The sequence below is a fragment of the Orbicella faveolata genome, unplaced genomic scaffold (genome assembly GCF_042242905.1).
Source record: "Orbicella faveolata isolate gen_17 unplaced genomic scaffold, um_ofav_v1 contig_34, whole genome shotgun sequence".
Lineage (NCBI taxonomy): Eukaryota > Metazoa > Cnidaria > Anthozoa > Scleractinia > Merulinidae > Orbicella > Orbicella faveolata.
In genome coordinates this window covers 1479580-1506441 of record NW_028301563.1, presented here as the reverse complement: position 1 = coordinate 1506441, position 26862 = coordinate 1479580, and the positions used below count along the sequence as shown (strand labels likewise).

Genomic DNA, 26862 nt, shown 5'->3' with positions numbered 1-26862 from the left:
ATATACTTCCAAATTATTCCTTACGTTTTCGATAACGGAGAGAGAGTCACACAAAATTTTCTTTCTAATGCTTGAATAATGTTCAACTAAAAAAAGTTTGAAATCTAGCTGGGAAAAGATTTATCTGTTTAACATTTCCTTGTTTAAGTGCCAGAGCGCCTAGAATACGCCATCTGTACACATCTTGGGGGCGGCGTGGTCGAGTGGTTACGGCCCCCGACTTAAAATCCGGAGGTCGCGGGTTCAAGTCCCGCTCTGACCACTAAGCTGGAGTTGTTTCTCGGAAGAACCTAGTTCAATCCTCGGCCGAGTTTGTAAATAGCCAACTGGTCTACCTCCTCCTAGTTGGGATTTTTAACCATGTTATCTTCATTTGCATTATTTGTTTCATCGTTTGTTTCCATCGGCCCTGAAAAGCCCCTTTAGAGGAGTGGTCAATTAAGATATTTATTTATTGATTTATTGATTTACTTATTGATTTATTTATTTATTTATTTTATATTTATCTGCATGTTATGAAGCTCAATAATGTTCATAGAATTGAGTATTTCTGGTTCGTGATCATCAATTTATGCGGACACATTTTTAAACTCTATTCGTATCTTTCGTAAACCAAATTAATCATCTAATTATACAGATATAGTCCACCTGCCAAATGCAAGCAATTTACGTCAATAATTTAACACCATCATTGCAACTGAGTGATGGCTACTGTTTAAAAGCAGCAAATCAGAGCAGAAGTTCTTTTCCAAATTCTGTTTGTTTGAAGGCACAAATACTTAGACAAATGAACAAAATACCTACTCATACTTTACAATCTCAAACAGAGCAAAAAAGCTCAATTTCATTTGCTTTTGTGTTTATGTACTTATTGACTGATATAATTATTTATTTTTTGTCTTTATCTTGACATATTGTCGAGCCACAAGACGTATGTTGCGAAATGTTAACGACGTGACATCTTCACCGTGAATACCATAAGGGGTTAAACATAAGTTTTCCATTGACCGTGTTCTGCCTCTTCATAGGACGGAGGCATGTCAACCTGCAGAGTTTGGTAGCCTGTAGCAACAGCTTGATACGGAGGAGGTGGATCATCCATTTCTCTAGAATCTGGAAGTAGGACTGTTAGTGGTTGGTTGTCCTGCGCCTCTGGAGTGACAGTTTGGTCTGTAACAATGCTTACGCCTACTTGCATTTGAACCGCCACAGGAACACCACTAGACGCCTGAATCATAACGCAACTAGCGTTAGCAGACTCAAAGTAACAATTATGATAATAAACGCATCGATAAGGAAAATCTATTTATATTGTATGAAAGACCATTAGACAGACAATAGCCCACGTTTGATATAACAAAAATTCCAACATGCCAGCCAAGCTCTCTGCATAGCTCTCTGCTGGCCACCCCTATTAATAATCGGCCTTGGAGGCGAGGTGGCCTCGACTCCGGATCGAGTGGTCTAGGTTCTAGCCCTGACCGAGGACATTGTGTCGTGTTCTTAGGAAAGACAATTTACTCTTGCAGTGCCTCTCTCCATCCAGGTGCATAAATGGGTACCGGCGAGTTTAACGCTGGGGTTAGCCCTGCGGAGGACTAGCATCCCATCCAGGAGGGAGTTCAAATACTCCTGGTCGCTTCATGCTACAGAAACCGGGATTAGCTCCAGTCTGATGGGCCACTTGGCTCGTATGCAGACTTACCGTTTACCCTACTAATCAGCTGCATACAAATCTATGAAGCGGCCGCAGCCACCTTTTGTTCTGGTCTCTACTGTCCCCATCCATATTTTTAGGCCACACAAAATTTCCTGGAGTCGAACTTCTCGGGGAAAGGGGAGGTAACCGCTTAATAAGGATTCGTCAGTAATTAACACAAGGCTTAGTAGAAACGCCAACTTATTCTCATGCAAACACACTGAAGGAAACATAAAATCACGGGAAGACAATAATAAACGTGTGTTTAAATGTTTTTACCGGTGGTCACTTTCTGTTTCTTTTCCAAAGCCAAACTATGTGAAATACATTTTGCATGAGTGATTACCAGGAGTAAGGACAATAGAAAATCCTCATCAGGACGACCAAAAGGTGGCCACGACTGCTTGATAGAGCTGCCTGGTTAATGCGGGACTTTGATAACTGGCCGCTTAACAGGGGATGGACGTTTTAAATGTGGCCGCCGACTGTACACGTAGTCTAGTAAAAATTAAAACTACCACGAAATTCGACCAGCTACACAGCCTACAGTCATATCTGTTGGTTTTGCTGCGTCATGTACTGTCCCTCGTCATAAGACGGAGGCATGTCAATGCGTTGAGGTTGGTAACCTGAGGTCATGGTTCCGTGCAAAGCTTGAGGTTGGCCCTCTCGTGGCCCACCGCTCAATTGCATCTGGGAGGCCACGGGAATACCACCCGGTCCCTGGGTCATGGCGTAACCAGAGTTCGCAGGGTACATTACTTGCCTCTAAGTAAAGAATGACAGCAAAACTACTTAGGCAAGGAATTTGCGATGCGAAATATACAAATCAATTAAAAATATATATATATTGGGTGGCATTGATTCTAGAAGAAAAATAATAAATACGGCTCACCTGAGGTGGTGGACAGCTAAAGAAACATATTCCCATCCTATTGACACTCGCGGTAGCCCCACACCCAATGCAACACTCAAAAATGCCGAGAATCAAAATCATTACAAGGATGGCCTCAGCTGCATTATACTGTCTTCTGTCTGGACGTTCGTATTCAAATCTGAAGGACTGTGCAACAATCATGAAGCCGTAGAATGGGACTGATGCCCCACCAAGCATTGCTGATATGAAAGAGAAACACTGGAATACACCAGCCTGGGAATTAAACAACATCAAAGTGACATACATCTTACATCGTGAATTATAAAAACTGCTTTCAGAGCCGCCAGGGCACCTTTCCCAAGTCATGGCAAATGTTATTTGTCACGTGGACAAAGATAAATAGAGGCTATTACACGGTAGCGAGAACATGTGAATTTCATGTTCGAGTGGCAAAAACAATATCTCACGAGTAAAGGGAGGAAACGAGTGAGATAGTGTTTGTTTGTTTTTCTATCTTTATTTATTTATTTATTTGTTTTCATTTTTTTTTTTTTTTTGGCCACGAGAACATGAACTTAATATCTTTAAGCCAATGCGTAATGCTTCTTTTATTAGATAGACAAAAACTGCAGAAGAGAATTGAAAGCACAAACCGTATTTGAACTTCAGCTCGGTGGTTGGAATATCTTGAATATCTCTCCTTCAAATTACTCTTTGAACAATTTTAAACCACATGAAGTTTCTCCCTTCATTTTGGCAATTGTGGAATTTCCGTGCTCCTCAATGAACGATTTTGTTTCGGGTCCAGTGAGTTTAACTTCCCGATTGCGTCAACCGGCATTTGACAAGGTTTTACAACCTAAACACCCTTTTTACAAGATAGAAAATGATTAAGGCTTATAAGTTCAGTGTGGTGTTCATCGACAGTTGAACAACAGAATGACACGAAATACAAAGCTTTACCGATCGGCTCTCCAAGCCTCCAAATTCTCCAAAAATAGTCTTATTTCCAATCAAAATACGAGACGCAACCAATAACAAAGCTAGCTAAGTACCACTTAGTTTCGTCTTACAACGTTCACTTACAAGAGCATTGCGTGAGGTACTTGGTTCTTTGCGAGTGCCAGGGATTCCCAGAAAACCTGTGATGAGCACCTGAAAATATAATGCTGCTATGTTATTATCGAATCAAAACGCTGCCTTCCCCTCCCCCCCCCCCTTCCCCACCCCGCCAATATCTCCATAAGCCTTTTTCAATAAAAATGGGCATTTATTAGAAACATTTTGCTTCCGTGACAGATGTTGCCTGTGCAGGCAAAAGGAAGACGTTTAGGAAGCAATATGTTACCGTAACAATATTTCCGCGAGGTGAAATTTAATTTTCATCACGCCAAATCCTCCACCTAAAATAGGTTTGCTCTCCTGGGTGCTATACTCATCGATTAAGATCACATTTCTATGGTCTCGGCTACATGTGGCAAAGCTCACATTTGAGCACGTTCCGTTAATTCCTTAGACAACCGTTATATGAATTTACAAGAATTGTTTCCGGGTGGCGAGACAACTCCCTGGAGCGTGTTGTCTGATCGGATCTCGGCAAGTAACGTACTAGCGGGCAGGACAACGTTTACTCATGTAAACTCTTTAGTTTGCCTGCTTGCGTCGTCCCGTTCACGTAAGTTCTCAAGGCAGATATTCGAAAAAATGAAGCAGAAGTTAAATCGGTGAAACCCACTATGATCAAATGAAAGTGTTACTGCTGGGTTCCCTGTCAAGACATATTTAGGTTCGCGCATGCGTCGAGGTGGCCTCTTTGAACGGTGACCACGAGGCCACCGAGTTAAAACCTCAGTTGTGTCAAGTTTTCCTCGGTTTTTAGGTCAGTTTTAGTTCAAATTGTGAGTGTTTTTTTGTGCCTTGCATACGGCTGGCGCGCGGGAAATTTGAACTTACCAATCAGGATTCAGCAGGCGGGAAAAACATAACTGTCCTGACGTCAATGTAAGTTATATATGTTATTTGCCGGCTTACGGTCGGTCCGTATGGTGAAAAACTGTGACCTCGGGCTTGAAAATGCTGCCCTCGGCCTGCGGCCTCGGGCAGCATTTTCAAGACCTCGGTCACAGTTTTTCACCATACGGACCCACCGTAAGCCGGCAAATAACATGTTTATTTTTTTTTCCCGCAGTAAATTGGTTTTACAGATTACAAATGGGTTTGTTTACGCAACTCTTGTCATTGAATCGGCTTGCGCGCCGTCTACTAACGATTTGTAAAAAATTTCGGCAACGAGAGAGTAACTCAGTTAGTAGACAAAGAAAGATGTATTAAAAAACAGATTTTTTTTCGAACTACGTTGTGTTAGTTGCATTTATTTCACCAGTTAAGTTCTCCAAAATTGTTTTTGCGGTGTGAAATTTCGTGTGAAGTTTGAAGTTTTACTACAAAAACAATTTCTGTCAGTCGTTGCTTTTAAAATCACTTCGTCACTTTTCTACCGTAAATTGAATAGCACAAAGCGAGGAAATTCGTTGAGTGTATTCCACAGAAATTCTTCTAAATACAGCAACGATCAGAGAGGTAAACTCGACTGAAATTGACTCAAATTTTACGGCAAGAGAAACAGAGGATTACGCGCCGTTACAGCGCCAAGCTACAAACAATTAAGCAAACTCTCACAACTTCTAAACATTCAATTGAATTTACTTACAGTGACTTTCCTTGCCATTTTAAAGTGAACAGAGATAAACTTGCGTTGACTAATCGTCGATGGATGTGTAAAAAAGGCAAAAGATTGACGATTACCGCTAACTTTTAGGAGCGAAATTTAGGCAGCGGGAAAAAAAATCCTGCCCGTGGGCCGTATCGTAAAAAGCTGGACCGGTCACGTGCGTATGATTAGCCAATCAAATTCGAGGATTTAGGATTCCTGCCCGCTCAGATGCTTGAGAAAAAAATTAATAAACTTATCAGCAGCCATCCCGGGGAGTGACCCAGGGGACATATGCGGGCATAGCGCGGGATTTGCTGAACTCAAAACTGATGAAAAAGCAAATCTCGTTAATTAAGGATTAGCTTGATTTTTGAACAACACGGCATGAAGAGTAATATTCAGGTTAATCAAAGTGCCGACTTTCAATCAGATTAGCCTGAATGATTAACGCCCAGGCTCAGGTGGTGTTGGACACGGTTCACATGACAGTATTCCACCAATCATATGTCGTCTCAGCCGGCGCATTGGCCGACACATTTTTCGTTGCGAGTTACGTTGAGAGTAGGTGGTCGTTTCTCGAACGATTTCTGCAGTCATCATGCGAATCAAACGAAACTTTTCTAGGAGCTGCTAAAGTAATATCTAGGCCAGTTACTTGCCAAGTCTTAATTGCAGGTGAGCAAGGAAAACTTTACCGAAATATTAGTTGACCCCCTCAACTAATGGCAACCAGGTTTAATCCTCTGTTTCAGTAAAGTTTTTCAAGCTACCTTACGTAGGTTCCTTTTTTACAGAAGCTTGGACAAGATTACGTAAACTAGTAAAGCGTTTTTGCGCAGAGTTAGAAATTAAGCTCGTTTAAGATCCACAACATGTTCAGTGTGAAAGATCCGGTGCCTTTCGATCTCCGTTCGCGTGTCGTGTACAAATTCACTTGTGCAGGATGTAATGCCTGTTACGTCGGGAAAACGTCTCGACACATTTTAACGCGCATTCATGAGCATCTGAGAAGGGACAGGACTTCTCATATTTTCCAACATTTGCTACACTCTAAGGAATGTCGTAGACTCTGTTCCGAGAGCTGCCTGTCCATTTTAGGTACCGCTCCTAATCGTTTCCAGTTGTTGCTCAAAGAGGCTACTCATATCGGCTGGAAAAATCCCGGTCGTCTAAATAAGCAGCTGAAACATGCGAGGCTAACTATATCCTGTTAGCTGCATTTACGTTTCAATGTTAGTTTTCCGTAGGTTTTGGTGATGTTGTTGTTGTAATTTCCTGCCATTTACAAGCACTTTAGTTCGTTTTTTCTTTTGATACACTGTTCGCGCGCGCATTATTCGATTGTTTGTACTTAGTACGATTGTAACGTTTAACGGTAATATAAAATGCTAACGGCAACGTATTCGCGTAAGTTCAAATTGTAATATTGACCTAAATTCGAATTTTTCGCACTGTAACGAACACTTGCAACTGAAGATGATCGATGATCGATCGAATTAACAAATTGACGTCAGTTTTTCATGCGTCTGTCCTGTTATTGATCATGAATTTCGTCATAACATTGTCAAAGTAGCTGTGGATCCACGAGGCCATAGCCGAGTGGATCCGCAGACTAATTTGACAATGTTATGACGAAATTCATTGTCAATAACAGGACAGACGCATTAAAACTGACATCAATTTGTTTTTTACGATAACAAATTGTCCGCTCTTGCTCGTTGACGCATCGCATAAATTATAAATTCATGTGTCTATCCACTTATTGACAATAAAAATTAGCCAATGAGCGCGCGAGAATTTCTGCAGTTATCGTAAAAACATGTCTTGCAAACTCAAAGTTGTTGCCCATTTTTTACGAATACTGCTGAGCTTGCCTGCTCTTATCCAGACCATTTGGTTATATTACTTGTCCAAAACATTCATTTCATGTAACTAAACCTGGCCTTCTTTTCATTAAGCCCAATTTCCTTTTCACATGTACATGGCATCACATTTACTGAGAACCCAGGAATGGACACTTAGAGCAAATACAAGTTACATCCAACACCTAAGCACTAGGTGTCGGTGAAGAGAAATCTCTAATTCTCGTCGGTTTCTACATTGACATTGCCAGTGGCAATGCCTGCTGAAAACTCATTAGTAGACCTTTTACTTTAAACACATTCAAGGAAGTTGAGCGAGAGCAAAATCGCGTGTTTATCACATTGTCTGCAAAATAGATACATACAGTACATTAATCTTGGATTTGTAAGTTGAACAATAATTTGCTGAAAGTGTGACCTGGTATAGAGGACTTATACAATTATTTTTTGCTACATACATTTATGGCCCTCAATTTAGGGGTTGTTGATGCAAACCAAACCCAACTTCTACGATATTATCAATTTGCCATCGGGCAATGGCTTATTAGCAAGCTGTTTACGACTCCTTCCGATTTATAAGAGAACAAATTAAAGCAGCCGAAACTCGATTAATCAAGCTTTACACAAGTTCTCAAGGACAAAACATTGCTTTGTTTTCGAATTATTCAACCCTTTTCTTCGTAGGTTTTACTTCTCAGCTCTCTAAATAAATATCTGTCAACAACCATTTTGTTGGCCAGCGAAACATCGATTTACTTCATAGATCGAGATATCTGAGAAAGAAAGAGCCGAAGTTTATTTCAACTCCCGCAAGTTAAGATCGAATTCGAAGATGTCACGGAAATAATTCTCCGTTCAACCGTACGTAGAGATTCGACGCACCGCGAAGCTTCGATTCCTAAAATCAGCTGTTCAGCACTGAAAATGGCGGCTTTGGGAATCGTTAGAAGACATCTATTGCTGTCACTTGGCCTGCGAAAGATTGAATATGGATGCCATTCGAGATTTCTTTCAGCATCGGAAGCGAGCGAAGTCATATTTCCATATCACTTTCAGCGCGTGGAGATGTTTGCCGTTCGGCGACGCCAATGACAGAGATTTCTAATTTTAAATGCAACTGTGCCTCCTCAATGCTATAAACTTCGACGAAGACCCTGTCATTAGATTAAGATTCTCAATAGCTAAAGTCAGATTGAATTTATCTCTATATCATATAACTTCTATACACCGCATACAAGTCCTTGATTACAAAATGTATTTGACAGTAGTCCTCCACTTCTACTCACCCATATACCGGCCGAAATCCCGAGATATTTATCATGTGTCACTAACACTTCCACTACCTGCTCTCCGATACCGAAACAGAATAGCAGAAAGCCAACAAAGAGCTGTGTGATGGCAAGATTCCTTGACAAGTTCGCTACGTTGTCAGCCATGTTTATATATTTTAGTTGTTGACGTCATTCTTTACAATTTTACGACTTTGCACATCACGCTAGATACAAATTGACTCAAAATTGTAGAGCTTACGAAACTTACAAATAGGTTATTTTTTCCTCTTTGGGTGTAATTTTTCAAGGACTTTAGAATGAAAATCAGCGATATAAAAAGTGAACGACGTTTTGATCACTCTTTAACACCCTTTTGATTCGCTAAATATTTTCAGACCATTTTTACTATTTATATTTATTCATTCTATCATGTATTTCGAACTACTTTTTGTAGATAATGGTGACATGGAGTCATCGAAACATCGTTCACTTTTTATATCGCTGACTCCCATTCTAAAGTGCTTTACGAAACCTACAAAATTCCTGGCTGGCAAAATCGTTAATTAATTCATGTATAATTTGCAAAATTTTGAGTTGTTAAACAAGCGACGTAGAACCACCATTCAATTCATCGCACTCAAATTCCTTGAGGCAGCTAATCGTGCAATTGTCCTTTCAATATTCACAACTGATACATGTATTATTTTTGTAGCTTGATTATGGGAACTAAATTGACCTGAATTGCTTATGCCATTGAGGCAAATATTGCAAACAAAGATGTTCAACCTGGAAATACGTGCGACATATCATAACACACTGTAATACAGTGTGGCTATGATATGTCGCACGTATTTCGATTCCAAACGGGTAACGGGAAATGAGCGAATCGGGAATGGGAACGGGCAACGGGCAACGGGCAACGGGGAACCGGGAATCTTTAGATAAATCCAATTAACTTCGGGACAAACATTTCACTGCTTTCGGCTCTGCGAGGACTGATCAACACCGAGTGAACTACTATCAGAAACTATACAAACACTTTAGGGAATAATTAAATTTCCTTTGATCATTCGGGAAGGTCGACTACTTCTCGGCATCAGAAATCCTCAGATTTCCTTTTGCATTTTTTTTGTTTTGTTTTGTTCTTGTTTTTGTTTTTCATTCAAACCAGTCACACTTTATTTTAATCATTACATGGTTACTGTTAACTCCACTTAACCTCATAACAAGTAGAATTTAGTAGCTCAATGCAGAGGAGTCTAATTTTTCGGTCACACTTGAAAACCCTCTATATCTTTGTTACGTATTAAGAAGTATTTAGACTGGCACTGAGTTTGTATTTCGTACTTAATAGACACAGGCTATAATTAACAGGAAGTTATGCGGTGGATTTTTCATTTCTTGAATAAACACATGCTGTGATGACCGATCAATTAAACCAAGAACCACTCAAGCTCGTACGAAGTACAATATAACATAATCGTTTCAAATGGTTTCTTTATTAAGCGTTAAACTAAATTTAAAATTTTGATTCGAGCAAACCTGTTTTCTGGACTCTTAGCGGCATTACAAATGGACGAATTGGGCTAAGATTAATTACCGTAAAGTTTCGAAAGTAAAGAGCCTCGCACGCTTGAAGCGACGATAAAATTTAGTGTGTGGGTTTATGTTGTTAGTAATTTCTGAAAGTAGTTGTTTAAGAACCCTTCAAATCAGTAAAGTAACTTAGACAGGAAATAAACGAAGCGATGAGACAAAGCGTTTGTCTGTTCTGACACCAAACTATTAACCAATGATTTCTAGAGAAAGTCACAAAGTTTGCTTTCTAAGACTAGAACGCTGTTAATGCGTGAAAAACGTTGAAGGATAAGGGTAAGGATTTATCTGTTTAAAATTTCCTTGTTTGCCAGAGCGCCTCGAGAACGCTATCTGTATACCTAGCTGTTATTTCAAATAATTATAACCGTTTCTGGGCCTACTTTCGGCCGACAAATGCTGATCCATAGCAAACAGTAAGTTACTTACTGTGTGAGTAAGTCAATCAGTCAGTCAGTTAATCAGTCGGTTGATTGGTTGCTTAGTTGGCCGGTTGGTTGGTACTGGGTCTGATTTGTTGATTGGTTAGTTTATTGGTTGGTTGGCTGACTGATTGCTTGTTTGCATGCCTGCTTGCTTACTTGCTTACTTGCTTGCTCGCTCGATCGATTGATTGGTTGGTTGGTTGGTTGGTTGGTTGGTTGGTTGGTTGGTTGGTTGGTTGGTTGGTTGGTTGGTTGGTTGGTTGGTTGATTGACTGATTGATTGATTGATTGATTGATTGATTGATTGATTGATTGATTAGCTGGCTGGCAGATTGGTTAGTTCGTTGGTTGGTTGGCTGGCTGGCAGATTCGTTGATTGATTGGTTGGTAAGTCAGTTAGTTAACTAGGTAGATTACGTAACAACACCTTTAACCTTCAAAACATACCTACCATTTTGGATGTCAAAAATTTTATGTATGTGTACGGCGAACCTTAAGAAAATTGTTGATTATTAAGGTGTAAATAACCCTACCGTAGAAAAGCCAGAGGATAACATGAGCCATTAACAGATCCATGGCTTTTACATTCGAATTTAAGTTGCACGAGTGCTAGTTTTGTTCAAAACAACGAAAAATTTGTACTGTTAATGCCCATTTTACAGGAATACTCTAATATATACTTCTGATATTTGATCCGTACAAAAAATTTAATGATTTCCTTATCAATTGATTATTTCCATTATTATATGACTTATAGATGACTCCAATGCGATTGGCTAAGAGCAGGCCAATTTATCGTCAATTTTTTGTATCTTTTTTTCCCTCAGATACTGAACAAATGTATGATCGTATGAAGACACGCGCAATTTTAATTGCGCTACACTTGATATTTGAAAATTCCTTCAAATTGTACTTGCCTTATGCTGATCATAGTCCTCACGCCAAATGCAAGCAATTTACATAAAAAATTTAACTGGATGATGGCTACTGTTAAAAAGCAGCAAATCAGAACTGAAGCTATTTTTCAACTCCTGCTTGTTTGAAGGCTTAATAAATAGTATAGAAATGAATGAAATACCTCGAAATGCAATCTCAAACAGAACAAAGAACCTCGAGCAATTTCATTTGCTTCTGTGTTTATGTCTCTTTTGTCTATCATATATATGTTATTTGCCGGTCGGGAGGTCCATATTGGGAAAAACTGTGTCCGAGGTTTTGGGTATGGCCCGAAACCGCAGGCTGAGAGCCATACGTGCTCAAGACAGAGGGTACAGTTTTTACCAATACGAACCTAGGGTGGCAAATAACATTTTTTTCCTGCGGTAAATTGGTTTTCACTACAAGCAAGAGACCATGATACAAGTGGAATTGTTTACGCAACTTACACCAGTTAAAGTCTCCACACGTGTGTTGCCGATGTCATATTTTGTGCAAAGTTTAAATTTTACTACAAAGACAATTTCTGTCAGTCGTTGCCATTAAAATCACTTGAAATCAAACTCTTCTACCGTATATTGAAAGCAGAAAGCAAGGAAATTCGTTAACTTTATTCTACATAAATTTCTTTAAATACAGTAACGATCAGAGAGGTAAACTCGAATGAAATTGACTCATTTTCAACTTAAAGTTGTACAGAGAGAGAAACACAGGATTACGCGCATTACAGCGCCGAGCTGCAAACAACCAAACAAACTCTGGAAAGAGCGGGCCGAATGGGAAAATTCCGCCCGCTCCCGGAACCAATCAGATCGCAGAATTTGTTGAATTCCACCCGCTCGCGAAAAAAATTAAGTTTCTTATTTTTGTATTTATCTTGACATATTGTTGCGCAACAAGACTGATGTTGCGAGATATTTGCCGTTGACGTAAATTCTTCACTAACACAATTAGGCATGAAAAAAAACATTTCCATTAACCGCTTTATCACAGGGCGGAAGTATGTCAACCTGCAAAGTTTAGTAACCTGATGCCACGTCTTCATAAAGAGGAGGTGGATTTTCCATTGCTAAAGAACCAGGAAGCCGGATTATTTGGAATTGGTCTTCCTGTGCCCCGAAGGAGACAATTTGAAATTAAACGATGTCATCGCCTGCTTGTACTTGAACGGAGGCATTGGGCGGAGACAGGTAAACCTGCGCGGTTTGGTAACCTGAGGCAACGTCTTCATACAGAGGAGGCGGATTTTCTATTGCCAAAGAACCAGGAAGCTGGATGGAGTTGGCCTTCCTGTGCACCTGAAGTTTCAGTTTGGAATTTAACGATGTCACTGCGTGCTTGTATTTTAACGGAGGCATAGGGCGGAAGCATGTCAACCTGCACAGTTTGGTATCCTGAGGCAACGTCTTCATACGGAGGAGGTGGATTATCCATTTCTCTAGAAGCCGGAGACAAGACTATTTGTGGTTGGTTGCCCTGTGCCTCTTGACTGACAGTTTGATCTGCAACATCACTAGATGCCTGAATCATGGAGTAACTAGCATTAGGAAACTTAAACAACAATAATAATAGTAGTATCTGAAACAAAATTCTCAGTTTTGATTGGTTCTCTGCGCACCTCTTGGTCAGCTAATTGGCGCGAGAACAAGACCTGAAGGCCTGCAAATGCACTTGAACAATTGATTGGATACCTGTAATAAGACAGAGGTCTACGCCATTCGCGAATCAATTACGTACCTTCAAATAGAGGTAAACTAGCACGAAATTAACAATTTTTGGCAGAGAGCTTTGGAGCCATGTTAGAAGTTAAAACATATCTAACATGGACGGCGATCGAACCTCTATTAACCGGCCACCTGTTAATCGGCCATCTCCTGTTAAGCGGCCAGTTGTCAAAGTCTTGAAACTGTTGTCGGCAAAATGTAATTAGTAAAACCCCTATTAATCGGCAATCGCTATGAAGAGGCGGGTGCTACGTTTTGTTCGTCCCGCTGAAGATTGTCTATTGTCCTTACCCTTATTAAGCGGCCCCCCAAAATTTCCATTAGGGGGCTCACGTCAGGTTAACTTGCTGTAAACAAAGCTGGGCTGTTCGGAACCCTGATTAACCCTAGTTAACCCAAGTATACCAATCCGCAAAGTTAAAAAAAATCAAATCAAAATTCTCGCTTATCCAGGGTTAGCTTTAACGGCCAAGAAGCTCCCCTTTTAGGTTTGGCGTCTGTTTGAGTGCTTTAACCGGTAATCACTTTCTATTTGTAGATTACTTGCCTCTAAGTAAAGAAAGATAAGAAAAACTACTTAGGCAAGAAATTTATGACGCAAATATACGAACAGATAAAAAATTTACATTCTCTTGGGTGCAGGCATAGCTTATAATATAGTGTTTTGAAGGAAAATTTATAAATAAGTTTCTTTTCACCTGTCGTGGTGCATTGATAGAGCAACTTGTCATCCCAATGGTTACCGCAGTGAGAACCTCAATAACTCCGAGAGTCAAAATTATTGTAAGCAAAACCATTTCTGCGTCATAATGTTCGCTTCTTTTCTTTACCGATCCAACAGCCAAGCTGTAGAACATGGTAATAATGCCACCAACTGTCATATTAACGAAAGAGCAGTGACCGACCCAATTAACCTGGAAGTCAAACAAGATCACATGTTAACTTTGGTTGAAAATTATTTTCTGACATCTTGAATTAATACTGAATACCTGGGGCAGATACAGGATTTTTCGAGAAGTGGATTCGAGACCTCTATAGGGGAGAGGGGGTCCGGAGAATTTTCAAATTGAGGTTTTTGGGATTTCCGGCATTCTGAGGCCAAGTCGGCGTGTTATAATGTCTCCTCTTTCTTTTAATCTAAGCGGCTCGACCGAATCCCCTGAGCCCCATTCCAGCCCCTAGATCCGCCCCAAGAATCACAGTAGCTTTCAGAGCCTTCCAGTAGCCTTTCTCAAGTGATGGCATAATGTCAGTTGCCAGATGGTCTACCATAATAATTACGATCACCATCATCAGTCCTTTGGACGCCAGGTGGCGCATAGGGCATCAACAAGTTTCCTCCATTCCTGTCGGTCCATAGCAAGCCTTGAAGGTTGCCCCCAGTTAAGGTTCAGAGACTTGAGTTCTGCCTCAGCAGTCCTCCTCCAGGTGGATTTCGGGCGGCCTCTTTTCCTTTTACCCTTTGGTGTCCATCTGAGGGCCACTTTAGAGATGTTAGTAGATTCTCTACGGAGCACATGACCGATCCATGTCCATCGTCTCGGTGTAAGAACAATACCCATGTCCTCCTGCTCTGCTAGCCTGAAGAGTTCATTGTTGGAGATCTTTTTAGGCCAAAAGATATGCATGATTTTTCGAAGACAAGATGTGTGAAAGCTTTGCAGCTTCTTTAGATCATGCACAGTCATTCTCCAACATTCCGATCCATAAAGTAGTACAGAGATTACACAAGCTTGGTAGATCTTAATCTTCTTTCTTCTACTGTACTTTCTGCTCCTCCACACGGGTCGTAATTTTGCAAAGGCCTCTCTAGCCTCACCAATCCTCTGCCGGATGTCCAGGTCAGCCCCCCATCCCATCACTGCAGACGGTACTACTCAAATAGGTGAATTGTTGGGTCGTTTTGAGGTGTAACTGTCCACTCTTAATGGGCAGTGCAGCTGGAAGTCAGTATAGAATTGCTTAATTACTCGAACGATGTGTTCAGGTATGTCATGCCCTGTCTCTCTATGAACACTATCAAAGGCCTTCCTAAAGTCTATAAAATTGACATACAATCTTCTCTGCCATTCATGGCACTATTCAATGATGTTTCTCAAGGAAAAGAAGTGTTCTATGCAGCCTCTACCTTTTCTAAAACTGGTTTTTCCTCTCTGGTTTGACCGCCAAAGAGAGATGTTTTACAATGACCTTACTGACAAAAGATTTTGCTTGGTAAGGATAATAGTGTGATACCCGCCAGTTGTTACAATCAGGCAGTGTACCTTTTTAGGAATTGGTATGATGAAACCTTTGCTCCAGTCACTTCCCTCACCATTCCATACTTTAGCAAAGAGTGGGAGTAGTATCCTGCTGCAAGCTCTGAATGACACTTGAAGAGCACAGCATTAAGTTGATCTTGTCCAGGTGCTTTGCCGTTCTTAAGATCTCTGATGGCAGCCATAATCTCTTCTTTAGTAGGTGGTTCGATGCCTATGTCAAGGTCTTCTTCAGCATCCTGGGGAGTAGCTAGCTCCTCGGGGGCCTCCTTATTAAGTATTTCCTGAAAGTGCTTCGCCCATCTTTCCTCCTGCTCCTTCTCAGTTGTCAATAATGCACCCTGCCTGTTGCAGATCGGTGCCTTTCCTCTCCGCTGACCCCCACAAATTTGCCTGGTGATCCTGTAAACTATGCCCAGTTCCTGCTTCTGGGCACCAGTCTCTCTGTTGCAAGGTTATCAACAAATCTCCTCTCGTCTGCTCTGGCTGATCGTTTCCCGTTAGCTTTTATGGTACTGGTACTGCCTTTGTAATTTCTCTTTTAGATGAGTGGATTTTATCCCCATAAGCTTGCCCTTTGCCCTTTTCCTCTCTGCAATAGCCTCCCAGGTATCAGCACTCAGCCATTCTTTGTGGGATTTCTGCTTAAATCCAATTGGATTTTTAATAACGTGGCACGACGTGTTGACGTGGCAGCAGCATGATAAGTCTTGACGATCCTGTTCCATTCTGCTTGAGGTGAGCCTTCAATAGCTGTTCCACTCTCTTCCGCGCGCAAGAGTCTCGAATCGCTACCGTAATTCTGTACAGAATTGCTTTCTTGTTTCCTCTTTCTTGAGCTTGGATACATCAAACCGCCCCCGGTGACCTGTCGTTCTTCTAGAGCGCAGCAGCTTCAATTGAACCATAGCAGTAACAAGGTGATGGTCACTCCCGACATCAGCGCCCCTTCTCACACGCACATCTCGCAAGGATCGCCTCCATTTCCCATTAATGAGAAGATGGTCAATTTGGGACTTGTCACGCTTATTTGGCCATCCAGGTTTTGGGTTTGGCGTGAGGTTGACAACCTCACCCCGTAAAAAAGACGGAAACACCAACAAGAAATCTTCAACCTTTTGGTCATCAAGGGCCCTGAGAGCCTTCATAGACTAGAATGGCCAACGGCAGTGAAAACCAGCAGGAAGCTGTCGCTGTAAGGCTGGGAGCCCTGAGCACCAAGACAAAGACAAGAATTGGTTTCTGGAATGTAAGGACCATGTTTAGCACTGGAAGGCTTGCACAGATCACCAGAGAGAGAAATGAAATTAGGCTTCACTTCCTTGGCATCAGTGAGTGTAGGTGGACTGGATTTGGTTCACAGAAAACACCGGGAGGTGAAACGATTCTGTTTTCAGGCCGGAATGATAACCTACACCGGAAACCTATCAACGAAAGGTTAATCAGAGCATGGTTCTTTGGGAAGCAAATGAGAATGATTGTAATCTAGTGCTATGCTCCAACCAATGATGCTGACCCTGAGCATAAAGATGCTTTCTAAGAAACTCTTCAAGCTGAAGTGGAAACCATTCCATCGCAGGACCTACTACTGATTGTCATGGGTGACTTGAATGCTATGGTTGGAGCAGTCAACATGGGCAATGAGAGAGGCATGGGGAGGCATGGCTATGGTGTTCTAAATGATAATGGTGAGAGGCTGGTGGAGTTGTGTGGCATGAATAACTTGGTAATTGGAGGCACTTTATTCCCGCACAAGGACATACACAAGAATAACATTGATAGTCGCTCTTTATCAAAATCCAAAGAAACAAATGGCCCTTGTTACTAAATAGAAATAAAGCTAAACACTGTACAAAGCGTAATATTCTATGGCCTCTAGTCTGTATGGCCTGTCTCTTTTAGCTGTTCCACAAATACAATCAAAGTTGGTTTTGAGTTTACAAAAACGTACAACCCCTTTTTCCAGGACAGAAAAGGAACAAGGCCAACACGTTCAGCGTCCGAATTCTCCAAAAGAATTATTTCGAATCTAGATACAAAACGCAAACAAACACTAAAGCTAGCTAGTTTGGTCCTACACCGTTTAACTTACCAATTTTTCACTTGGTTCGGATTCTCTGGGAGTGCCAGCGATTCCCAGACCACCTGTAATCAACATCTAAAATATAACATTGTCATGTTATTAACAAGCCAAACAATGTGCCCTCTTTCCACCCCTCCCCACCCCGCCCCCCGTGCATCTCCTTAAGCATTCACTCAATAGTACCCGAAGCACCTTTAATTGTTTACTTCAGAGATATTCACGCGTCAATCGTAAGATAGAGGCAGCTTATTGTGGACTGTAGGGCATAATTTACTTATTTACAGCATTTTTAAGTATATTTAAAACCTTGCAGACATGTCTTCACGAAATGTGTACGACTCAGAAAGCTGTAGTTTGGTTGCGCTGCTTTCCGTTGAATAAATCAAAGGAGGAAACGTGTAGTTTCACTTCGCTGGCCTAGATTTCTGTGCGCAAAATATGTAACATAAACCCGGCGAAAGTGTTTACATAAGAAAAGAGTTTAACACCCACAGGATTGGTACACCAACCTGTCCGCCGTTTCATTGTTTTGGAAATGAAAATGCTCAATACCTGTTCCCCCAAAGCCAAGGCGATCCAGACTCTTGTTCGTAAACAGAATAAGTGTACAAGTTTTGGTAATAAAAGTACGTCGTCTCAAATACCGACGTAACAGTAAACGTTTGTCTCGAGTTACACGGTCCAGAATCGCAGGGTTCCGGTTAGTATAAAACACGGACTGCGGACTGCAGACTACTGTGGTGTTTGCGGAACAAACAGAGACTGGATTTGACAACACAACGTTTTAATCCGCCATTTTAGATGGTCTCTTCTATTCAAGCACATGGTCACTTCCAAATAAGGAAATACCATATATGGACATACACTACATCCCTCCCTAACTTAATAAAGAGCTCCACAAAGTCTAATAAAAAAAACATATGAACTAATCTTGGCTCTTTCAGTTCAATGTCTCAAAACAAATGAATAAAATGTCGACAATTGATACACGATAAACAGTCTTTAGAGTTCAGTCACTTTTGGCAAATAAAGTCCTTCATCCACTTAGGGCTCTCTCTTTTTCTGACTGGACGACTATCTGGCTTTTCTGGAACTGCAGAAGGTACAGTTTGTCTTTGGGAATCCGGCTGAATTCCATCCATCGAATCTTGCTCGAAACTAGCTCCTTCTTTGGGTGTGTCAGTTGTTTTTGACGGAGCCGGGGGCTCAGTTCCTGAAGCACCTGGGTCTACAAACTTCTTCATGTGACCAGTATTCCTCATTTTACTTTGGCCAGAAGAATTCTCAATGATAACTGCATTTCCATTCTTCTCTACTACTCGATACGGCTCGAGCTCAAATGTTGGTGACAACTTGTTCTCGCGGTTCTGACGTAGCAGGATCATGTCGCCCTCTGCAATGTCACTTGTTGTGGCATGTCTCCTTGAGTCAGCATACTCTTTCTCTCTTAGCTTCCTGCGAGCATACCTTTCTCTGAGAAGAATTTGCCACTCTGCTTCAGTAGCCTGATCACGAGAAGGTTTAACCTGTGGCAACTTATCTCTTAACTTTCTGCCCATAAGGAGCTCAGCTGGAGATAGTGAAGTGACTGTATGGGGAGTGCTGCGATACTGGAAAAGAAAGTCTTGTACTTCTCTCTTCCAATCTTTGCCTTGTAGTTGTGCTATTCGGATTGCCTTCAGGAGGGTTTTGTTGAGCCTCTCTACTTCGCCATCACTTTGAGGCCAATACGGGATGCCCTTCTTGTGATCAATCGATAAGTATTCGAGGAATCCTTCAAACTCTCGTGAAGCAAACGGTGGACCATTATCACTTCTGAGGGTTTCAGGCAAACCATGAGTGCGAAACATGCTCTCCATGCATTTGATCACATTTCCTGCATCTGTCTTGGTCAGAAAAGCTATTTCTGGCCACTTAGAATAATAGTCAACTACAACGAGCAAGTGTCCCTTCTTTGGAATCTCTGGTAAGTCCACAGCAATTTCACTCCATGGGCCTTGAGGCAGTGGTGTTGACCTTATTGGTTCTGGCTTTGGTCTGGGTCCAACCAGCTGGCATGGGTAGCAGGCTCGGATTAACTTTTCAACTTGTTTGTCAAGGTCTGGCCACCATACTTTCTCTCTTAATCGAGATTTCGTTCGCACCATCCCTTGGTGACCCTCATGAGCCAGTTGAATGGTCTGATTCCACAACTTTTCTGGAATGACAACTTTGTTTCCTCTCATAACCAGCTGTCCCATTATCCAGAGTTCATTTCTAACAGCTTTGTAGGTTGTTCCTTGGAGTTTTGACCAATCACCAGAAGTTATGGCATGGCGAACCAGTTGCAGGGTAGGGTCTCGCTCTGATTCTCTCTCAACTTGGCGGGGTGCTAATGCTGCAGGTATGGCATCAGCAACTATGCTGCGTGCATATTCTTCTGTCTGCTTGATGGCTGCATCAGGAGTACTATCTACTGGCAATCTGCTCAATGCGTCAGCGGCGTTTTCTCTGCCAAGGATGTGTCTGATGCTAAACTTGAACTGCTGCATGTATAACAACCATCTTTCAATTCTGGCTGAAGGTGGTTTTGAATGTGGACCAAACACAGTGACCAGCGGCTTATGGTCAGTGCAAATTTCGAACTCATTTCCATGGATGTACAGGAAGAACTTCTCACAGCCCCACTTCACCGCCAGTGCCTCCCTCTCAAACTGAGAATATCTGCTCTCGGGTGGAGTTAGTTTTCGGCTAGCATAGTGTACAGGTCTGTACAGGCCATCAGCTTGCTTTTGTTCCAAGACAGCTCCGATACCTACTGGTGAGGCGTCTGTGGTGACACGGGTCTCCGCTCCTTGTTTGAAGAATGCCATGACTGGTGCCTGCGTCAGCTGCATTTTGACTGCTTGGAAAGCCTTCTCTTCAGCAGTGCCCCATTTCCATTTGGCATGTGATTTGGTTAGATCCCACAGTGGGCTGGCAATGATCGCGAAGCTTGGAATGAACCTTGAACAATATTGTGCCAAACCAAGGAAGCTTCGCAGCTCTGACTGGTCCTTTGGTCTTGGTGCTTGCACAATGGCTTCAACTTTGTCACCAGATACTTGTAATCCCTCGTCAGTTAACACGTTACCAAGGTACTCCATGCTATTCACGCCGATCTGGCACTTTTCATAATTCAGTGTTAAGCCACTCTCTTCTAATTTCTTCATGACTTGATTCAACCTTTCGTCATGTTCTTCTTCAGAAGCGCCAACTACACGGATATCATCATGAATATTGTGAGCGCCAGGGCAATCTTTGAGTATCTGCCAGATGATGTGTTGGAACTTCTCAGTGGCCATATTGACACCAAATATCAGACGTTTGTAGCGGTAAAGACCATTAGGTCCTGCAAAAGTGGTAATGTCTCTTGACTCTGGAGCAAGTTCTACTTGGTGAAATGCCATGTTCAAATCTAACTTGGAGAATACTTTTGCCCCTGAAATTTCTTGCAGTGTCTCTTCAATGGTAGGCACAGGGTGTTTTTCTCTTAATATCGCTCGATTGGCTTGTCTCATATCTAAACATATGCGAACATCACCATTTGGCTTTTCGACACTAACAAGGGGGTTAATCCAACTTGTTGGACCGTTCACTTTCTCTATCACATCAAGCTTCTCAAGTTCCTCTAGTTTGTCAACAACCTTTTGTTTCCTGCTGAACGGAATTCTTCGCATAGCTTGAGCAACTGGGGTGACACTTTCATCTACATGCTGTTTTAATTGGAAATTTCTCAATTTTCCAAGACCAGTAAACACTTGAGGGTACTTTGCCTTAAGGGCAGCCTTCTTATCAGTAACATCTTTGAGTTGACAAGGGTTCACAGAAACACCCACTTTCAAGACACCTAATTCTTCAGAAGAGCTCCTGCCCAGCAATGTGTCTGCGGAGCCTGGCATTACGAAGAACTCAGCTTTCAACGACGTTTGTGTATTAGGTACACTAATGTTCAACATGCATTTTCCTCTAAGCTTTAACGGCTGCTGAGATGCATAAGCATAAACTTTCCTGTCAGTCTCTAACAACTCTAGCTTTCCATTGGACACTTTATCAAACACTTGCTCAGACATTAAGTTGCAGGTAGCACCTGAGTCTATGATGACATTGACAGGTTCACTTTCAATCATAAGAGGTAAAGTGTTTGACTCACCATCTGAGGTGCTAAAGACATAGAATCCATCATCTTTACTGACTTCGCTTCCTTCCACGTCATCTTGGTCAGGCTGGTCGCCTATGGTTCGTACGCCTTCTCGTTTTCTTCCAGATTTGCCTCTTCCTTTGCCATGTTTATCCTGTTTCGTGTGACAACAGACCTCCATGTGCCCACGTTTTCCACATTTGCTGCAAGTATGGTTACGAGAAACTTTACAATCTTTCGCCATGTGACCTGTCTTATCGCATCTCCAACATTTGCCTTGCCATGGCTGCTTGCTCTTCGCTCCTTTATCGCCCTTACTTCGGTCTTCCCAGGTACGATTCACAGTTTCTTCGCTTACGAGAACCAAGGCATCCTTATGGTGATAGGTGCTCACGATTTCCAGAAGTCTGGTCAGACTAAGGTTTTCTTCGCGGTAGAATTTGCCCTTCAGTTCCTTATTCGTGATATGCGAAATCACAATATCTCTCACCTGGTTATCTTCTTCTTCACCATAGTCACAGTGTTCCGCTAAACTTTTCAAACGCGTAACGAAGTTGTTGATCTTTTCGCCCGGATTCGGCTGGCTGGCAAGCAGTTTTTGTCTCGCTAGAGGTACGTTCTTCTTCACTTTGAAATGGTCCGAGAGACACTTCATCGCTTTATCGAACTCTTTGTTGTCTCCTCGCACTTCAGCTGAATACGTTTTGAAAATTTCACGGACTCCAGGTCCTGCGAGATGTAGAAGTAGAGCTCGCTTTTGCACTTTGTCTTCAACCCCCGAAGCTGCCACAAATAGTTCGAACTCAGTTTTCCACTTGTCCCAGCGTTGAGCCAGTGTGGCTGGTTCCCCAATGCAGTCGAAGGGAGATATGCACGGTAATCCACTTAATGTGACCGCCATCCTCGTCGCCAAAATGTGGTGTTTGCGGAACAAACAGAGACTGGATTTGACAACACAACGTTTTAATCCGCCATTCTAGATGGTCTCTTCTATTCAAGCACATGGTCACTTCCAAATAAGGAAATACCATATATGGACATACACTACAACTACGGACTGGGTATAAAACACGGACTGAGGTATAAAACGAGGACTAAGCATTAACCACTGGGTATAAAACAGGGACTCAGGTGTAAAACGCGGACTGCAGACTAAATACGGCCTACCGACTGTAGTCTGCGTTTTATACTGACCGGTCGTAACTAATATTACGTAATACCTGTATTTACGCAAACCCTCTCGTACACACGTTGCTTTGCGATCAATTCATTTGTTTTCCTCTCTGCTGGGGAGAGGCCAATTTCACGTCTACCTAGCAGCTCAGGGACAAAATGCTGTTCCCAGAATTTTTGCTTTTTTAACAGTATTAATACTCGAACGCACTTTTTAATCTACGATTACCACTATTCATAAATATTTAATGTCTACGCCAAGAAAGAGTTTTGATATTTTGAATACAACTGTGCCTGTTCAATGCGATAATTTTCGACGAAGACCTGCCATTAGATCTAGATTCTCAAAAGCTAAAGTCAGATTGAATTTACCTCTTTATCATATGATTTCTATACATATACAATTCCTTAAGTACAACATGTCAACCTGTAACACTTGACAGTCTTCTACTCACCAATATACCTGCCCAAATCCCGATAAAAGCAACCTTCGTCCAATAATTGACCACTAGCTGCTCTGCGATACCAAAACAGAAGAGCAGGAAGCCGACAATGAACTGTGTGATGGCAAGATTCCTTAGCGTGGTCACCTTCGCTGAATTGTCCGCCATGTTTATATATTTTGCTGATGTCATTGTTTACATTTGTCCTCATTAAACGAGCTCGGTCACGGTATTTTGAGTTATTTTGGCCACGTACAAAATTACCTTTAAATGGTAGGAAACCTGAAAATAACAGTTTAGTAAGATAGAAAAACACCAAAGACATAATGATAAACCATTAAGGAACAAGGATGGCTAAGGATGACGAAGATTAACACGGATTACAAACGACGAATTTGAAAAATTGAGGCTAAACTTTTCATTATGCGCAAACCGTTTAACATACTTAGGCTGAGAAGGCAACACACAAGATACAAATCAAGAGCTTGTGAAACTTTTTACTCTTTGGGTGTTATTGTCAACGAGAAATCGGACTGCAAAATCTGCAAAAATTTTTGGCTAACGAAATCCTGCATAATTTGTAAAATTTTGAGTTTTTAAACTAGCGACGCAAAATATCGGGTTCAAATTTCTGGGGACAGCTATTTGCCCTTTCAATAATCCCAACTAATAAGTGTATTTTTGTAGCTTGATCAGAAACAGAGCCGCTTATGCCAAGGAGACTAACATTTTAAACAAAGATTTCTCCATAGTGTTTCAATCTTGAAATACGTGGCGTATGTTATAAATACCTACGTCATTATCAACCACAAAATTTGCATGACACTGTAGACTGATCAACGCCATGTGAAGTATTGTCAAGAACGTAATGCAAACATGTTAGAGCATCGAAGCAAGACCCGCAAATTTTTTTCGGGCGTTCTGTTACAATTCTATCGTGTGTCACAATCTAAGTGACTTCCTATCAATCATAGCCCGTGTCTATTCAGTAAGGAATACAAACTCGGCTTTAAGTGGCTTAATACGTAACAAAAAAAGAGGAGACAGCGAATTTCGTTGCGATGAGAGAGAAGACCACTGATTTTGTTGTGACACTTCGTGTGATCACAGCAACGATACCCTGGAAGTAGCATTTGCCTATTTTCCTTTGGAATGAAACACAGAATATAACACTTGTAAATCAAAGTGCTCCTCCATTTGACTGTTCTGCTGGAAAATTTGCGAGATTTCTTACTATCGGGTGATAATCACGTGATAATCATGCCGTCACATAACGTCATAATGACGTCACATAGACGTTAGAACAGTTCCGACTTTGATCCAGAGGAATTAGAAAAACTCAGAAAGATTCATGAATTGTTAGTAACAAAATTCCTAGAGCTCACTGAAACGATAATCTATACAAAAACACGCCCAAATTCGATGAAACGCCCTCTCACCAATGGTTCTTGTAAAAAATGGTTTCGTAAAACCTTTAAGCAGGAAAATTAATGTAAGTAAAGTAACATGACGTTTCGACGACTTCATGTCATCATTGTCGAATGAATAAATTAAAAATAAGGGCAAGGCATATTTATAGTACTTAGGATGTGACAAATTAAAATTAGCAAACGTTACATGAAACATTCATGTAAAAAGTTTAGCGCAAATGTTTGATATTTGAAATGCTGTCGATTAAGAACAAAATACCGAAACGGAACATGCAAGCGGATTCCATTCGCGCGAAACTTTTTACATGAATGTTTTCATGTAACGTTTGCTAATTTTATTTTCTCACATCCTCTCTAAAGCTTGGATACTGGGGAAAGATTTATGTTTAAAATTTCTTTGATTGAGTGCCAGAGCGCCTCGTATACGCCATCTGTATACCTGTTGTTTCGTATAACGTATATTGTAAGTATTGTGCGTAACTGTATGTGCTGCAAGTAATGTAAGCACTTACTGTTAGTAGAGTATTGTATTGTTAGCCAGTATTGTAAGTAATTGTATTTTCTGCCAGCAATGCCAGCATTCAATTGTAAGTAGAGTATTGTATTGCCATCGTGAGTAACCCTATTTATTGTGACTTGTGTTGTAAGAAATGTGTTTCTTAAGTCAAAATTATTTTAAAACACCAGTTATTTAACATCACCGTTTGTCGGTGAGCTTGTCTGAATAACTATTGTCGACAACAACATTTTTGACCGTTTTTCCCGTGTGTGGCAATCACTGGTTTGGTTATCAACAACTATCACCGCCATTATAGCATGGGTAGTGAACGATTGTCCCCAGGATGTCAATGACCTGACTTAATTAATATTTAGACATCGACAACTAATACCCCAGTGTGTCGAATGCTCGCATCGGACACAGTTTGTTGTCGCTGTAACAAACAGTCAGCTGGGACGCACACAGGATTTTAGAGAAGTGGGTAGCTTGAGCAAACAATAGAAACATTTGCATCAATCCTGTTTGGCGTAAATATTCCAACACAACCCCTCTTATGCAAACTCTACTTTAAAAACAAATAGCAGTCTTATCGGAGCATTCAGTCTTGAAATGCTGGTCTGAGACCAGGAAACGGAGCAGATGAAACTTCGACTGTCGAAAATTTGACACATAAACAAAACAACGGTTTGTCTGCAAATATTTTGGATACAGTTGCCTCCGTTTCGTAATCTTTCATACCTAGATGAGTAAACCAAATAAAAAAAAATACAAAGAAAACTTTGTTATCCGTAACCTGCGAGAGCATCTGGTTTTTCGGCTCTCGTTTCACACGGGAAAACTTCCGGGATGCTCTCGCAAGTCATGTTATCCCGAAATCGAAAAAAAAAAAAAAAAAAAAAAAAACATAGCTGAACAATTTGCCGTTTAATTGTGCTGACTAATCTGGTTTTACTTTGGGAAAGCCAAAGAGTGAAAGAATGACACAATTTGTCCCTTAACTTATATTTAACCAGTCCTCTCGTCAGCGTTGGAACCTTTTTAAAAGACTTGTTGCAGGGACTAGTCCTTGGGACTTGCCTTGTCGTGTGCGCCGAACAACAAAGGCTTGAATTGTTGGTAAACCGCATTGTGCTTTCCAGGGGCCCGTTTCTCGAAAGCCCCGGAAACTTTTCGGGTCCGTAAAGCCACTTTTATAATAATATAATAAAAGTAAACTAATATTTTAAGAGGAGGCCTCCAATCACCTAGAGGTGGTTTTCAGGAGGGTCCCCTAATTTTTAGTTCATCTGTATCTAAACACAGAGAGGTGTACACATGATACGCCTGAAACCTTTTTTTATGAAGAGAACCTCTGTTCATATTTAGAATATGTGAATAAAACAGCTCTGGAATCAAAAGCTTTGAGATTTTGTTACGGTTTTCCGGGTGCGAAAACCTCTCGGGACTTACGAGAAACGGGTCCCAGATTCGTTTCTCTCTTACAAAGTTTCCAGGCTTCGCTTACATGGGTACTGCATCAGTTATGTTAGCCAGTCCGAAAAACTGTTGGTTTTTTTTTTTTTCTTTTGTCTCTTGAGAAGCAAGCTTACGCGCACTTTCATGGTGTTGTGTAAGTACTGGACCCTTGGTTGGTGGTAATTTTGGTCTCAGTTCGGACCGTGTTCCTGAAGTCCAAGAGTGTCACTCAAATGCCCGTTGACGTTTTCATGAGTGG

The 26862-nt window shown here is 41.3% G+C and overlaps 2 protein-coding genes across 5 annotated transcripts; both read right to left on the bottom strand.

The window, feature by feature from the left end:
- Positions 1 to 421: 421 nt before the first annotated feature.
- On the bottom strand, positions 422 to 9270 carry LOC149104252 (uncharacterized). 4 transcript variants are annotated; one of them, XR_016201634.1, is made up of 5 exons: positions 8438 to 9268; positions 3663 to 3731; positions 2595 to 2849; positions 1706 to 2467; positions 1143 to 1228 (listed from the first exon to the last, which is right to left on the bottom strand). XR_016201634.1 is itself a non-coding variant. In XM_089272086.1 (5 exons), the coding sequence occupies exons 1-5, from the start codon at positions 8585 to 8587 to the stop codon at positions 1221 to 1223; spliced, it is 621 nt and encodes a 206-aa protein (XP_089128212.1). In that variant the 5' UTR covers positions 8588 to 9270; the 3' UTR covers positions 1163 to 1220. The 4 variants fall into 4 exon arrangements, 3 of the variants coding, with proteins under 3 accessions (XP_089128210.1, XP_089128211.1, XP_089128212.1); XM_089272086.1 differs by having other exon boundaries at positions 1163 to 1228; positions 2329 to 2467; positions 8438 to 9270; XM_089272084.1 differs by lacking the exon at positions 1706 to 2467 and having other exon boundaries at positions 422 to 1228; positions 8438 to 9267.
- A 2701-nt stretch (positions 9271 to 11971) lies between these two features.
- Positions 11972 to 24197, bottom strand: LOC149104251 (uncharacterized). The gene is made up of 4 exons (XM_089272077.1): positions 23232 to 24197; positions 17454 to 17519; positions 13802 to 14017; positions 11972 to 12900 (listed from the first exon to the last, which is right to left on the bottom strand). Exons 1-4 carry the CDS (start codon positions 23409 to 23411, stop codon positions 12607 to 12609), a joined length of 756 nt encoding a protein of 251 aa, XP_089128203.1. The 5' UTR covers positions 23412 to 24197; the 3' UTR covers positions 11972 to 12606.
- Between the last annotated feature and the right edge of the window lie 2665 nt (positions 24198 to 26862).